Here is a 16,866-nt window from a genome sequence, read left to right as displayed (position 1 = left end):
CCAAGCACCTCCCATCAGGCTTTAACATATTTGGAAATAAATGTCAGGTTAACTCATATGCAGAATGAAACAAACAATAGGAGTCATTTAAAACTCGACTGCATAGCCTGAAGGAGGTTCTGCAGTAGGGGAGCTATATGCAAAGAATGAAGTGAGTTCAGCTTCCCCTGATTGTATGTTCTCTTTCTGTTTTGCTTGTTTTTTACCATCTCTATACTATGATGTTATCCCTGAGCATACAATCAAACCAGCTGTGTACAGGTACAAATGCAATGTAAACATTCTCTTAGTTCAGGTCTAATAGGACCTGGAAAATTATAGGGTCTCAAAAACAGAAGAAAAGTTTGTTCAACACCTGAGCAAGGGATGGTAGAAAAAGGGCCCCTTCATCAGGTTAAGTTGGGGTGCCACGTGCTCTCCACCCACATATTCTGTCCCTTTCTCTACTAATACTGCTTTCTCCTATCTCACACAAAACCTTAACTACTCGATAGGGGCACTTAACAGTGTATATGAAACTGATCAGGCAAAATCTCACGGCATACATGTTCCAGAACCCAGGGCAGGAATTTTGGTCTTGGCAAAACAAGTCACATCTATACTAATGGCAATGCATAAATTCTAAAGAGGATAGAAAATATTCTACTCTTAGCACTTGTGAAGCAAGGAATGTCACCCGTCCTCGGGTATTGCCATGCAATGATGAAGTCATTAGCCACTGTCATCACTGACCTGCAGCACACCCCGAATTGCTTTCAGGGTGAAGATCAGAATGAGACACTCCGTGTCCTGGGAAAACAGGCAAATCAGCCCCGTAGAAATAAATACTTAAAGAGAACCTTTTTTGAACCTCGATTCTTGCATCTTCACTTTCTTAGCAAAGCACTAAAATCATTAACTGAGATATCTGTTCTTCGGGACTAGCAGTAACGTTCTTCTGAGATGTTTCCTAGGTGGCATTTCGCCCTCTACTAGAATCACATGTGTTATGGCCCCTCCGTTTTCTTCTGTGGAGCAGTTCCTCAGAATCATCGGAGTAGCTATAACTCGCAGGATATAGTTCTCAGTAAGTCCCCGAATAAAACTAAAACTCACAGCTCTCACATTGTGGGCTAATTTAACTTCAGTTAATCGAGAACTTTGTTTTCATTTTTCTACCTGATACAACGCACACAAGGTGACATTAACTAAGAACATATCCTTTAAGTTTACATCATTGAGAAACGTGGGTGGGCACCGAGTAGATGAAACTAGAATTCCTTGCTATCCCCTTACTTGTGTGTTTACGTTACTACATTCAGTTTTCCTTTGTCCTTAGTCTTTCTCATGCTCTCCAGGCTCCTGCAGGTTCTGTGTGCAAATGTGTTGATTGTCTGAGAGTTAAATGAAAGCCTAGAACTCACACACAGTCTGAGAAAGAGCATGGGTCTTCTCAAAGCTTTAAGGCAAAGCATCACTGAGGTTGTGGGACCAGCAGAAAGATCCCACGACTTTGAAGGTATTCAAGGCCAAGCGAAAAGATTACATTGGATTGCGTGAGAAACACATTTTTTCAAGGAAATATTGAAAGAGACATTTATCAAGAGAGGTATTTAGTAGGTCAACAAAAGCCACTGAGTATCACACACAAAGTTGGGCAAAGTCCTTGTTACAGAATCTACTTAAATCCTAAATCCTAGTCTTTAATAGGTACTGATTCCTGATCTCTATCTTTGGGTGATTAGGTCTTTTTCAACGTATCTAGAAAACAACTGTGACATGAGCGACACCTAGAAACACACCTGGGCATGCGTCTTGCTGTAGATGCTAACACATTCATCTTCCATTATCTCAGAAACCAAGCCAGACGCCAGCATACAGACACAGCCATGGAGCCCATGGGAATTGAAAAGGAATTCTGCTCAGCAGGCAACCCGGGCAGGCTCTCATTAGGCCTCAGCAGAGTCATCAAGCTCAAGGAGGATGTTAGGAGCTTGGGGGGAGTCCAGAGGACTGAATCAAAAGAAATAATCATTTGAGAAATGATCCTGAAGGGGCAAGTTGAAAGGGACTGGGCTTGTCTGCCTGGATAACAGCTTGTAAGCGCACAGCAGGACCCAGCCTGGGCAATGGCTCGACTGGAGGGTGAGAAGGCAGCTCTCATCCCACACGGGCCCAGAGAACAAGAGATAATGGCTTTGGGGGGTGAGTTTTAAATTCCCATGGAAATTTGGGACCTCCAGATTTCAAACTGTATGTCCAAAGGAAATGACAGATGGCCTTTTGTCACCCCTCCCCAACATCAAGGAAAATCAGATATGATCTAGTTTAGAACAATAGACCTTAGAGAGAAAGTGAGTTCTCGGTTCAACACTTAGGTTGCTGTTGGCTCTGTGCCTCCCTGGTTTGACGTGGGGAGTTGTTAATTAAAAAGTGCATCTGCTTGTGAGTGGGTATGTGTGTGGGGGTGTGTGTGACTGTGTGAGTATGTGAGAGTTTGTGTGGATGTGTGTGCATAAATGTGTTGCAAGTGTGTCTGTGTGTGTGTGTGCGTGTGAGATGGAGAATGTGGTTCTCAACTCCTTCGTTCCCAGAAAAATAAGTACAGACATTTCTTAGGAACAATTTTCCAAAGACAGTGGGTGCTTTTGTCTGAAGACACACTCTAGCTGTTCCTTTCTTGAAAGACAGTCTGATTTTCTCATGGCCCTGCCCCTTATTTTCTATTCCTTCACCGGCGGCAGTAAGACTGGAGGTGACCCATTTCCAATGAAATGGGGGTCACTGATGACACAGGTCAGAGATGGAGGGATAACGTGAACATAATCTGCTGTCTCTAATAGCACTCACACTTCTTCCCTCTGAGCACAGGCTTTCTACTTCACCACAGAAGAAAGAAAACGAGAAAGTGATAATATCCAAGTTTGAAACATGACTTCTATACAGCTTCGCTCTTATCAATAAGAAAAGAGATAGCTTTGTCATTTCATTTGCAGAAATCCCATCCAATTTCCAAAGATCTGCATTATGACCAATGCCAAAATATGTGGCTGCCTTGCTACGAAATTCCAAGGAAATGCCACTTTTCCCTAATTGTCTCATGACTGCTCTATTTATTCAGGAGTGAATTAAGAAAGAAAAGATCTATTTTTCATCTCTCTGAGTTTCAGAGAAGAGTATCTGTTGCATAAAAATTGTGAGTGCTTTGGAACTCATGTTTCTTTCCTGAGTTTCCCATTTCCTCTTTTAAAATTTTTTTAAAGTTCCGTACATTTCTACAAATCTTGTGCCTGTTTTACCACCTGAAGCCAAAACAGACTGCAAAACCAAGCAAACACTACCTCCGCTTTTTATATAAACGGCCTTGGAGGGCAATCACCAAGGGCCCTATACTCCCCTGTGGGTCAGTCAATCACTGTTATCTCTAGATTCTTTAGGGTGGTCCATCGCATTTGGTCTAGGCTCCTAGGGCTAAGGGTCAGTCCGTTTTGGTCACCTCTGCCCATCTCTGCTGAGGTTAACTTTAGGCCCTTCTGTTTCCTCCTGCAATCCTTCTCAGAAAGCTCTAACCATGATCTGAAGTGGTAAGTGAGAAACCAGTACTGAGGAAACTGAAAAGAAGTAAGGTATTAACAGTCTGAAACATACCACACGCAGTTCCTTCTCTATGAGCAGAAAAGTCCCATCTCTTCTTAAAGCCAGGTTCATCAGTAGATAAGCACTACTGGAATTATTTCAGGGCTCACTGATTATTGTTGTTTGCTTGAAAGTACAAGATGAAAGTACAAGATTACATGGTCTTCCAAAGATTTCCTAGTAAGAAGTTTATCCATCTTCTATCAAGCTTTCTGTGTTTTCATAACTATCAGGAATTCTGGTGTTGGACAAACACTTTTTTAAAAGTGACCAGGGTAACTATTTGTGTGACAGTGTTAGGTGTTCCATCTCCTAATTTGTGTATGAATATCCAGTGTGCTTAAATGTCTTTCACCATGGGTGAAACTGGCAAAGGGTGGACTTGGGTGACTAAGCAAAGGACAGGGTCATCTTTGTTGTAACTTAAGGCGACATCTCAGTCAAGAGCACGGGAATGAGGTGAGAAGAGGGACTTCAAAAAGTACTCAACTTCAGTTCAGTTCCAATTTGTAGGAATGCAGAGCAGGGTTCTTCTAAGCCATGTTCACCTCATTAGCTCAGAATATGGAAGAGGTGAATGCTACATCTGGTCACAAGACACAGGAGAGAGACACAGGAGAGAGTCACAGAGGTCAGCCTTCTAATTTGCAGTCCCGACAACCTATCTATGACATGGCTGTGTGCCAGAATTTCTCCTGGTTGGAAAAAAAAAAGCGCAGCAAAGAAGTATCAAGAGGGCCTTTCTCGTGTTGCTGTATTTTGAAGAATGAAGAACATCCCATCAGATAAATGAAGAGCTGATAATGCAAAGGCACAAAGACTGTACCTTGTTTCTGTTCTTGAAGTTACCCCCAAGAACCCTTTCATTGAGAACTGAAGGGGCTCAGGATGAAACAGCTATAAAGTTAATAAGGGGAAAAAAGCAAAGGAAACAAAGACCACAAAGCCTTTCTATGTTACCAAAGTCATCTAATGCTAAGGTATAAGCACCTGGAAATTGATTGTATTAATGCAATCCTCTGCCAGTTAACTAAAGCTCTCTCCTTTCCGTATCCAATATTGTAAGCTTTAAAAATCAACAAATGTAATATTCTGCAATAGTTTTAATCAACTAAGATGGCAGTTTATCTTAATGAGGTTAATTGTGTTATTTACTTATTTATTTATTCATTGTCTTCTTGTTTCTACTTCTTTTATACTGAAAAAACATTTGAGGTGGATTCATTTAGTTGTAAAGGCATTTAAACTTTTAAATAAGACACAAAAGATTCTAAGTGGCACTTGAGACACCCCCTTGAGAGAAACCTCTCATCTCTTGGGTTTGTAGATATCACATATATTCATAAATCAAATCCTGTGACTACTTAAGTGAGGCCAAAATACTAAAAAAGCACCCTGTATTCCATTAGAAAAACAACGCAATTAGTTTGCTTGGTTATGTTTCTAAAATAGCTTGACATTTTACATAATTGATGAATATGTAATTTTCTAATCAGTAATGGACAGTTCCCATGGAGGTATCATTATTAGTCTTTTAATTTACAATTTCAGAGAGCTTTATGAAAGTGAAGATTAAAGCTAAGAAGCAGAGAAAACCCACTACAGGATAGCATTATCCTATTTAACACCCATAATATTTAACAGTAACCACAATTAAGCTTCACAAATTAAGTCATTGTATTGAATTCCTATTGGATGAGTTATAGGTAGAGAATTTATGTGTAGTGATTTTTTCCCCATACTAAATTTCCCATACAGAGTCATGTAACCAAGTGAACATCAGAGCAACATATTATACTATAAAGGGTTAAATGATACCGTAGCTATGTCTTTATTTCTTGTCTCTTTTCTCCAATGATAATAGAGATCTCAGTTACCATGCATAAACACTTAAATTCCCTTACTGAGAACATTTCTGATACTGTTGGTATAAGAGAGAAAGTAATTTATTTAAAGATTGCCTTGTTTGTCTACAGTTTTTGGTAATATCTAGATTATGTGGTTGGTCAGTTTGTCCTTATGACCTAAGAAAAAAAGACTAGCTGCCATGTTTAATCCAAATGACTTGTTATAGGAATATTTATAAGGACATCAATATTCATTGTATCTTACAATCATGCTCCAAGCGAAATAAAAATAAATATTAAACGGCCACAAATATTACAGTATCATAGGATAAGAACTAAACAATATGTACAAATTCATTGACAACATCTGTGCAAGTGTTGTGGACAAAACATTTAAAAAGAAATCTACATAAAACAAAGTTGATAAATTTATCAAATGTTGATAAATTTTCAGAGACGGTATAAAAGTACACAAAACATGGAAGAGAGAAAGAATTTTAAAAAAACAACCACTAAGCCAGTACATATACTACAAGTTTACATTTATATTACAGAACGATGGGAACCAGAGACAAAAACGATTTGATAACAAACAGCAAAGAAAGTTGCACCAATCACAGGGAAGAAGGAATCTCCTTTTTAGATGAAAACACAGACGGCCACAGCTTATCCCGACCCCCACCCATACACACATAGAAAAATAAAAGCAGATGCGAAAGTCGTTACAGCAACACACGACAGACAGGGGTGGAAAGCGTTTGGCATGTCGCATCACAGGAAGTCAATCACGACTGGCTAACGATGATGGTACCTGGCTCTGGTGCAGGTCACTGGCTTGCCTGAGAGGAGTAACAGATGGAGGGGGCACACCTGATGTGGACGCCGACCGCCCTAGTTTGCAGCTTACTTTCGGTTCTGTGAACAAGGAGGAAAGACAAAGCATTAGCTGAGCAAAGTCTGCAGCGATGAACCGGCTCTCAGACTTTCTTTTTGGTTTTGCAGCAGGTTCTTTTAATGTACTGAATTCTTCTGATGTATGCTAATCATTGGCAAGCGATGAAACAATTTCATAACAACAGACTAAAACGAACTTTGTTCCTGAGGATCAGCTCCTGGGAATAAAGAACAAATCATTTAAGTTCAAGGCCTTGTTCCCTTGTGCACTTTACCCTATTTACAATGAGTTTCTACAGAGTGATTAGGCTGGGAAGATCCCCTGGAGAAGGGAACAGCAACCCCCTCCAGTTTTCTTGCATGGAGAATTCCATGGACAGAGAACCCTGGCGGGCTACAGTCCATGGGGCTGCAAAGAACTGAACATGACTAAGTGACCAACACAACATCCTGTTGGTAAAAAAGCCAATATTTGGTGCTTCATTTTCAGCTTTGGTCCATGGTTCTCCTATGTCCTAAAATGTCTTTCTACCCTCTCCAAATTTTTCTTCTTTCCCACCCTCTTTTCATTTTATCTTTTCCTCTTTCTATTATTCTTTCCTTCTTTTTCTATTTTCTAGCTTTCTGATTTTCAAGTTGTCTTGTTCTGGTTATTTTCATGATACAATGTTTTCAGCGTATCATTTCCCTAATTTAAATTCATTTACTTTTAAGTTTATAGATACTTCTAAGATCTTTGCAATCTTTCATAATATATTGTTGTTCAAAATTAAAAAGCCTTCTCCTAACTCTTCCTTTATTTAAGGAACCTAGATTGGCCACCTAGGTCACTGTCAGGATACTCTGGAGATTAGTTTAGGGGATGGAAAGAGTTCCCTTCATCCAAGAAATGCAGAATGTATAGTCTACAGAGGACACTAATTTTCAGACATATTTGAGGGTATTATGCAAGTGATTCTAGTACCTACACACCCACTCTTAAAAATATGAGTATTCAAATCTAAGTGTACCACACGTTGACATAAACTATCTCTCTAACTTATAAATGAACTTAACTTCCCAGGAGGCATTAGTCCTTGCATGTCTTAAGGAATCATCTTTTATCATATAAAATAAAGATAAAGGTAAAGCATCTATTGGAATCCTGGTTGGCATGTTTTTATAATGAGCCAATATTTCCATATATCCATTTATGGCATTAACACATTTAGGTACATGAAGAAAATTAAACAATTTTTTTTCCTTGAAAAGGATAGCAAATAATATTTTTTACTATGAGTTTCCTTTAAAGTGTATGTTGAAGAGATTATCCGATGAGTGACACAATCCCATGCCTTTCATATTACCTGACGTACCTACGGATTAATTTCCCCTGCTAGGTTTCCAGTCAGACTCCGACTTAATCAGCATCTTTCAAGCATAGACGCTGATATCTCTAATGCACAGACTGAGACTTACCAAAATCCAAGCAAACTCCCAATTTCATCATGACCCAGAAAGGCCTTGCCATACCCTTATTGGACAGTGGTCCAGATCATGTCTTGGTTCATCCCCCACCCCTTTAGGGACTGCAATTTAGCCATAAACCAGTCATCACACATGGCGGCTTCCCTTACCGGCCAGCCATTCTGTGGCTTTAAAGTCCATTCCCAACATGGTTCATATGGGTTATGACTTCACCTGCAGTGGCAGTGACAGGCTGAGACGACTACTTATAAATTCATTATGCATACATGCATATACGGACAATGAACACATTTCTGTGTTCACACACACACACACATACATACTCCATTGTTGCTTAATGGTATCATGTCATAGGGACAATTTTGTTTACTGTGAGTTTTGGGTTTATCTTTAGTGTACTCGTTTCACTCTTGTTTTCCATTTCACCTGGTCCTTCACTTAAATGCATCTGCAATCTATTATGTTGTTTGTGAGACCAGGTTGGTAAAACAAACCATTATGATCTTGGACCCACCAAGGTTTTTTCTTTTTTTGCCAAAGAAAGTTCTGAAAAAGTCTTGAAAATCCTAGAAAAGATACTGTTTTTATAACTGAGTCTCTTAGAGATTCTTGCCTGGAAAATTCCATGGACCGAGGAGCCTGGTAGGCTGCAGTCCATGAGGCTGCAAAGAGTCAGACACAACTGAGCGACTTCACTTTCACTTTTCACTTTCATGCATTGGAGAAGGAAATGGCAACCCACTCCAGTGTTCTTGCCTGGAGAATCCCGGGGATGGGGGAGCCTGGTGGGCTGCCGTCTATGGGGTCTCGCAGAGTCGGACACGACTGAAGCACCTTAGCAGCAGCAGCAGAGCTATGATATAGAAGTTAAATTGTCCAGTGCACTCGCCTTTGGAAATACACTGTGCTTTAAGTGTTAAACAGTGGGGCTTAGGATCTACAGTACTGAAAACAGTATGTTTTCATCCTAAACTTTGTTAATGTAAAAAATTGCCAAGGCTTTAGAGGACCACAAACAGTGGAGATATGCCTCAAAAGAGACCTAAGATGTGGCTTTCCTCCCCTTAAAAAAAAAAAAAAAAAAAACCTCATTTCATTAAGAGATTCATTATGAGCTAGAAATTACTTATTCTTTGTACACCTAAGGAAAAATCTGTCTTTGTGTAATAAGCTACCAAAAACCTAGAGGTAAAAGTTGATGTTATTTGTGCAATTTTAGTGAAGGTCAAGTATGAAAAAAGCAAGAAAGAATGAGGAGGGGGAGATACACAGAGACAGAAAGAATGGAGGAGGAAAATGGGAAGAAGGAAGGAAGGTGAGGGTGAGAAAGCGGGAGAGATGGAGGAAGGAAGGAGAAAGAAGACATTAACTTTAACTCCTTAAAATAAACTATCATCAAGATATTATTCTGTGATGTTTCCAGGCTAGTAATTCATCATCACCTTATGATTTTATTAAGGAAGTGCCAACTGGACTTTGTTACTTAAGAAGAAAGAACTAGTATCTTTCTTTTTATTCTTATTGGATACAATCTTTCATTGCAGTTTTAAAGGATGGTAATTTCTCCATCATTTTTCATCTTCCCTTTAGGCTGAATTTAATTTCTGTTCAGGATTATGTTCCTTGGTGTTGTTACAGGAGAATCCCCAAGGCATCCACAGCTACGAGTATGAACACTGAAGTTCTCTTTGCTTTCAGAAAGAAAAGACAAATGACTGTTCTCAGCCTCTGGATCTACACAGCAATAAGAGATTAGTGCATTTTCACTAAAGAAAACACTTTCATCTAGCGTCAAAGAAATAAGATCAGCCAAATTCTGGGGAGACATATTTTTTCTCCATCTTGTTTTATTTTTTCAGTACACAATATTTTTTCTCTACTGGCAGAGGCCTATCATGATTTTCCCTAGTCAATCACACTGCTGAAAGTTTCTAATCGATGACTTTGTGCTACATGGAGGTCACAGAAAGGCCTTTTATTTAATACACCAAGGTATGCTGATTGCAAACTCTACTTTCATTTCTGGGGAAGGCTTTTTTTTTTTTTTTAAATAACACATTTGCTATTTGAGATAAACTGATGCCTGAGTAATAAAGGCACAGTTTTGCCAGGACTATGCTAAAACCTTCACAGATTTCAAATGTTTTGTTTTCAAGCTTCCATCACACATCATAGCAAACATATCTGATGCTCTCATGTCCTACATTAAATGTAAATTTTATTATATAAAATTGGAATACTTTTTATAATTTTGCTTTGAAATTACTGGACTGTGAATAATCCAATTAATTCATGATTGGCTATGATTTCTAGATGGTAATCATGCACACTCAGGAATCCTTATAGAATTAGACAATCTAATCTGGAATTTATTTTCAGGTGTAATGCAACTGTTTTAATGTTAAACTTAACGATTAATTAAACTGACCTAATGTTACATTTTGTATTGATTTAGTTAGATATTCATTCATGTTAATGTGGCAGTTTCATTTGGAATTCGAATGCTACTATTTTTTTTAAGTATCAAATATTTGCAGCCATAAAGTTAAAAGAGACTTGCTTCTTGAAAGGAAAGCTATGGCAAACTTAACATATTAAAAAGCAGAGACATCACTTTGATGACAAAGGTCTGTATAGTCAAAGCTATGGTTTTTCCAGTACTCATGTATGGATGTGAGAGTTGGACCATAAAGAAAGCTGAGAGCTGAAGAATTGATGCTTTTGAACTGTGGTGCTGGAGAAGACTCTTGAGAGTCCCTTGGACAGGAAGGAGATCAAACCAGCCAATCCTAAGGGAAATCAACCCTGAATATTCATTGGAAGTGTTGATGCTAAAGCTGAAACTCCACTACTTTGGCCACCTAATGCAAAGAGCCAACTCACTGGAAAAGACCCTGATTCTGGGAAAGACTGAAAGCAAAAGCAGTGGGTGGCAGAGGATGAGATGGTTAGATAGTATTACTGATTCAATGGATGTGAATTTGAGTAAACTCTGGGAGACAGTGAAGGACAGAGGAGCCTGGCATGCTGCAGTCCATGCAATCACAAAGGGTAAGTCTTGACTTAGTGACTGAACAACAGCATTTGTGTAGATCCGTGAGAACCCATGGGCCCACAGACCCAGGCACTGTCACTATGATGCTGAAAGATGAAACAAATATGATCGATTATGTGATCATTTTGTGACTGTGGAGAAAGAAAATCAAATGTAAAACTCTATCCTGGGAGTAGACATGCTTCTCTCTCTCCATCTCCATTAGGGGCATTCCTCTAAGCAAGCATTCATATAATATTGAATGACTCCTAGCATCCTCTAGTTATGGACCAAATTCTAGTGTTATCTGAAGGGTCAGACAGTAAAACTATTGATGCTGGAGTAACTGGTGATTCTCCTTGGGAATACTGGAATTTTGGTAAAGATCTAAAACATAGATAAACGTGAGGTGGCAACCTGACAGATAAAATATATGATCCAACGTCAAAAGTAGAAAACTAAAGAATCCATTGCATATAGGAGAAAGAAAATCCATGTACTTGGGGTTAGAATACCCGTTGAATTCCTTCTGAGTATCTGAGGGTTGGGCTTTCCCTTGCTTCCACTTTCTTATGCAGAGATAATTTAAATCACACTGCTCATACACAGGGATGCCCCCAATGCTGTAATGTATGGTTAGTTTCTTACATGGCAACATGGCATACTGTAGCATTAACAGCTTTTTAAATTTGAAAGCCTCTTTTATTAAAACACATGGTTTCTGAAACGCCCTTAAGATCTTCATCACCTTAGCTGAATATGAGAGTGTGCTTTAAGAAAAAAGATACTTGATTCCACATAAAAGAGAATTAAAGTATATGTTTATAAAGGAACATATTTTATCTATTTAACAAGTAATATATGCTAATTCATTATCTTAAAAATTATTACATAAAAGTTCATCTGCCAAGAAATAGAAGAAAAGGCATTTGATATATAGGATCAACTATTTCCATGGGAATGAAAATTTAACTTCATGTTATGAGGTCAAAAATAGAATAAACAAACAAAAAATAGAACAAAACTCTTTCATCCTCTGATATTAGGAATGAATGCATGGTATAAATAACTTCATGTATTTATATAATATGTGATATATATTACTTCTAAATAACAAAAAGAAAGAAATTCCAGGCTTAAATTTTTGTGTATCACTCACCTTATTAATATAAATGACAGTCAAAATTGGACATCATACTAGTGATTCTTCTTTATACATCCATCCAGTTAATGCTATGGTTTTTCCAGTGGTCATGTATGGATGTGAAAGTTGGACTGTGAAGAAAGCTGAGGGCTGAAGAATTGATGCTTTTGAACTGTGGTGTTGGAGAAGACTCTTGAGAGTCCCTTGGACTGCAAAGAGATCCAACCAGTCCATTCTAAAGGAGATCAGTCCTGGGTGTTCTTTGGAAGGACTGATGCTAAAGCTGAAATTCCAGTACTTTGGCCACCTCATGCGAAGAGTTGACTCATTGGAAAAGACTCTGATGTTGGGAGGGATTAGGGGCAGGAGGAGAAGGGGATGACAGAAGATGAGATGGCTGGATGGCATCACTGACTCAATGCACATGAGTTTGGGTGAACTCCGGGAGTTGGTGATGGACAGGGAGGCCTGGAGTGCTGCAATTCATGGGGTTGCAAAGAGTCGGACATGACTGAGTGACTGAACTGAACTGAAAGAGCAAATATCCTGCAACAGTGGGTGACCAGATACTGAAATTGTGCGTGATCTTGTAGCATGTTTTATTTTAAATACAATGCTCTTTATACATATAAATACAATGTTCTTATATTTATACATATAAATGCAATGCTATTTTTATATATAAATACAATGTTCTTATGATTCCACCATAAATACAGTCTGTTACAGACATAAACTAAACAATATGTGTCTTAGAACATGGGGTGATTTGGGAAATTGGGACTGGCATATACACACTACCGTGTGTAAAATAGCTAGCTTGTGAGAACCTGCTATAAAACACAGGGAGCTCAGTTTGGTGCCCTGTGATGACCTAGAGGGGCAGGATAGGGGGCTGATGGTAGGGAGGACCAAGAGGGAGGGGATATACGTGGACAAATAGCTAATTCACTTCTTTGTACAGTAGAAACTAACTCAACATTACCTCTACCCCCATTAAAAAAAAAAAAAAAAAGATGACTATAAGACTCTACATAGACATCCCCATGGCAGGGACTTCAATCTGATCTCCAGCAGTGGTTATGTTTATTCACTCTATAGCAGAACTTTTGAAGGGTTCTAATGCCCTTTAAGGAGGTGGACGACATAAGGTAAAAACTCCTTTCATAAAAATACTAAGACATTATTTGGTCTTCTCTACTGTGTTGACAAACACACTGAAAGTACAAAAACAAGGTTAGATAAGTCTGCTGACACAGGAGAACGTTAAACAATAGCACCAAATTGTACTAGTAATTATGCATTTTTTCCACTGCCACACACACTTTCGTATTTGGCAGACATCTTCTCAAAAAAATGAATGAAGTTAGCTCATTGCTTTAAGGAAGACAACTGGCAGTATGTGTTGACAATGAAGTATTTGAGCTTTCAAGCAAAAAGTAAACTTTTCAAACACTTGTATTTCTCACTCTGAGCTTGACAGAACCCTTATACTTAAAGGCTTTTCTTAGGAGATCAGTGGCTATATTAATGAACGTGTCGCTTTTGATTTTTTATAACAAAATGTGTCAACCTATGGAAGATTTGCATGACACATTTTCTAAAAGCCCTATGTTATAAATCACTCACCAATAAAGATACACTCAAGTCTAAGATAGACCAAGGTATTTTAATGTAACAGCATAATACGTTTATTGATATGTAGATAACCTTAACCAAACTGTTGTTTGTGAATTTGGGGAAATCATTAAAGAAGAATAGCCACAATTATATGAAAATGCTATTAAAATATCCCTCCTCTTTCACATACGTTTAAGTCTAGATTCCCTGGATACCTTCTAACGAAAGCAACATATCACAACAGACTGAATCCAACACAGATGAAATCCTATGTTCTACTGAGTCAGACACCAGAGAGATTTGTAAAAATGTAAAAACTGCCAATCTTCTAAACATCTGTTACAATTTTGGAAAACAGTATCACTTTTCATGAGAAAAAAAGTTTATGTTAATGTGTAATGGGTTTACTATTTGAATGAACAGATAATTTTTAATTCTCAATTTTAATTTCTAGCATGAGAAATAGTAGACCTAACCCAGATAAAGAAAAGCTCCTTGGGGTTCTCAATAACTTTGAAGAATGTAAAGGGTTCTGAGAATGAAGACTTTAAGCACTGTTGTTTCCTATGGACTCTGAACCCTCAAAGAGTTCTCTTAAAAGGGTCATTTTTTACCCAATTAATCATTCATTTGAGTATTTGAAAAACAAAAATTTGAAACAGTGGAAAATATCATGTTGAAGCACAAGAAACATGGGAAAACCTTTGAAAACTCCAGAGGATTTGGGAATCACTAGTTGTAAAATGCTGCCCTAGAAAAATCTCGACAGCAATGTCTAAGAAATGCTATTACCATCCTGTGAGACCTGAGGGAAGTCATCTAAATTCTCAGGGTGCTTTTTCATCACTTATAATAAGAAGCACTTGCCAAGGTTCACTGATTCTTGGATGTTCATAAATTAAATCTGTTGGAATCATTGAAATGACCTCAAAAATACTCTTGATTGATGGCGAGTTAGTTTACTAAAGTCACTTCTTTTACTCCTCCTTTTGGTTTGCTTTTCATGCTTTATTACTTATTTATTTAGATAGTTACTGTAAAACAAAGTTTAATAACACCTATACATGGAGAGATCCAGAAGAACTGAAAAACTTCTGTGCTTAATTTCTGTATCAGTGTTGGTAGGATTATGCATAATTCAAGTGTGCTATGTGCTAACATTTGTAAAATTGTTGGTGAAAGCTTTGGCAGTAAATGGTTAAACATTAAAAAAAAATAAGTATTTAAAAATAAAATTGAGGAGGTATGAAGGTCATCTGTCATTTTCACCTATCTAGAATCAACTTATTCTTTCTTCTGGAATAGTATGAATTCCCTTTGCAGAATACAACCATCAGTAATCTCAAATTTCATGGTTCCCTATTAGGGGCTGACCTCAACTTCAGCTCCAGAAGTGGCCACCTGATTCTTCCCTGTCCAATCAATCATTCTATCACCTTGCTTCACTGACTGGCTCAGGATTGAACATGTGACCCAAGGCAGCCAATGAGAGTTGCCTTCATACTTCTGCTGGAGCTCTTGGGAAAGATGTATTACCAGTGACGCTAAGCTCTCATCACTGACTAGCTGAATGACTATGGACAATTTGCTTGACATCGCTAAGCTTCCATTTGTTCACAGGTAAAATGGGAGAAATAAAGGTAGCTGCTTCAGAACATTATTTTAGGAATTAAATAATATAACAATTGCAGATTTCACCATAGTGGCCAACATGTCATAAAGTCTCAGTAAATGTTAGCTGTTTTTATTTTATTGTTTAAAGCACATATGATCTTTCAGTTCCTCTGCTTATAATATAAAGAAGTCTAAACTGCTTCCTCTGAATGGTACACATGGCTCAGCTTACATAGCCAGCCTCACCTGCAACCTTGCACTATCACATTGCATTAAATTCTCCTAAAGGCCATGTGTCCCCTTACTCTCGAATTTTAATCATGCTGCTCACTCTGCCTGCACACTTGTTCCTTCTCGCTCCTTCCATCTCCTTTTCTACTAAACTGAATGCTTTGTGAGGACAGGAGCCATGCCCATCTCATTTTCCACCTGAGCAACAGGAAAACTAATCCCTGATAAGGACTCATGCAGTATTTATTAAAGGAAGCATTAAACCATATTTTAAAGAAAGATGACTTCTTTGTGTATCTATCCAAGTTCTGAGAAAACGTGTTCTTCCATTGCTTCATCTTTCCCAAGACTCTAAAGAAAGAGGCAAAAAATTGTATTGGCCATATTATAGTTGAATGTAACTTGAAAAAAAACTCATGATGGGGAAAACTGCAATGCCTGACTTGGACAGGAGATGGCAGTGCAAACGCAGTTTGCTACGTATTCCGGTGTGCCTACAAGCTCCCCGAACTAGTTTCTGCACACTACCAGCATAAGTCAGACAGAACCTTCTTTTCTGTCACGTCTCTTAAGGCATTTCACAGATGCAGAAAGAACATGCTTTGTGAAAACTGGTGGTGTGCTGTGCCCACAGCGCTTTTCCAGAGAAAGCCAACTGTCAACCAGGAGCGATGTCAGAGCCATTTCTCCCCAAGGGGGCACAGGGTGGGGCAGGTTTCCTGCAGTGAAAGACCCCAGGAGCTGGCGCTGCAGTCAGAACTCAAGCATAGTGTCATCATGATGCTCAAACAGGGTTAACCTGCTGAGGGGCGAGTAAGGTGAAGGTACCTTCTGCATTCTCTGAATTATGCCAGATAAATGACATTTTTTCCCCAAGAGAATCAAACAGAGAGTAGGTAGAAATTCAGAATTTCTCTAACAAGAGTGAACTACTATCAAATGGGATTTTTTCTAGCAGCTCCCTAGGTATCTCTATGATATGCATTGCCACGGTCTATGCATGGCGTTTATTAGAAATCAGGTTTAAGGGAACTTTATGTGTGTATATGTGTGTGTAGTCACACGGTTATGTACAAAATATAATAATAAGCTAGCTGACTGCAAATCAGACCACATAAAACTCGTTTAAAATCTATAAGTAGCTATAGATAGACACACACACACACACACACACACACACACACACCAGTTAATATCATCAAATTACTTGACTCCAGAACTGTTCCCATAGCTTTAACAAGTCATCTTGCTAGAAAAAAAATTAGAAAAAGAATATAAGTGAAGTGAAGTGAAGTCGCTCAGTCGTGTCCGACTCGTAGCAACCCCATGGACTGCAGCCTACCAAGCTCCTCCGTCCATGGGATTTTCCAGGCAAGAGTACTGAAGTGGGGGTGCCATTG

The 16,866-nt window shown here is 38.5% G+C and overlaps 1 protein-coding gene across 1 annotated transcript in view; it reads right to left on the bottom strand.

Moving 5' to 3' along the window:
* NYAP2 (neuronal tyrosine-phosphorylated phosphoinositide-3-kinase adaptor 2) overlaps positions 1-16,866 on the bottom strand; it is a 296,115-nt gene that overhangs the window by 44,175 nt on the left and 235,074 nt on the right. Inside the window, exon 5 of the mRNA XM_068966983.1 lies at positions 6,274-6,377. Coding sequence (XP_068823084.1) covers positions 6,274-6,377 — 104 coding nt within the window. The remainder of the gene's footprint in view (positions 1-6,273; positions 6,378-16,866) is intronic.

Source organism: Capricornis sumatraensis, chromosome 3 (assembly GCF_032405125.1).
Source record: "Capricornis sumatraensis isolate serow.1 chromosome 3, serow.2, whole genome shotgun sequence".
NCBI lineage: Eukaryota > Metazoa > Chordata > Mammalia > Artiodactyla > Bovidae > Capricornis > Capricornis sumatraensis.
The sequence above is the reverse complement of the archived record's forward strand: the minus strand, read 5'-3'. Positions and strand labels throughout refer to the sequence as shown.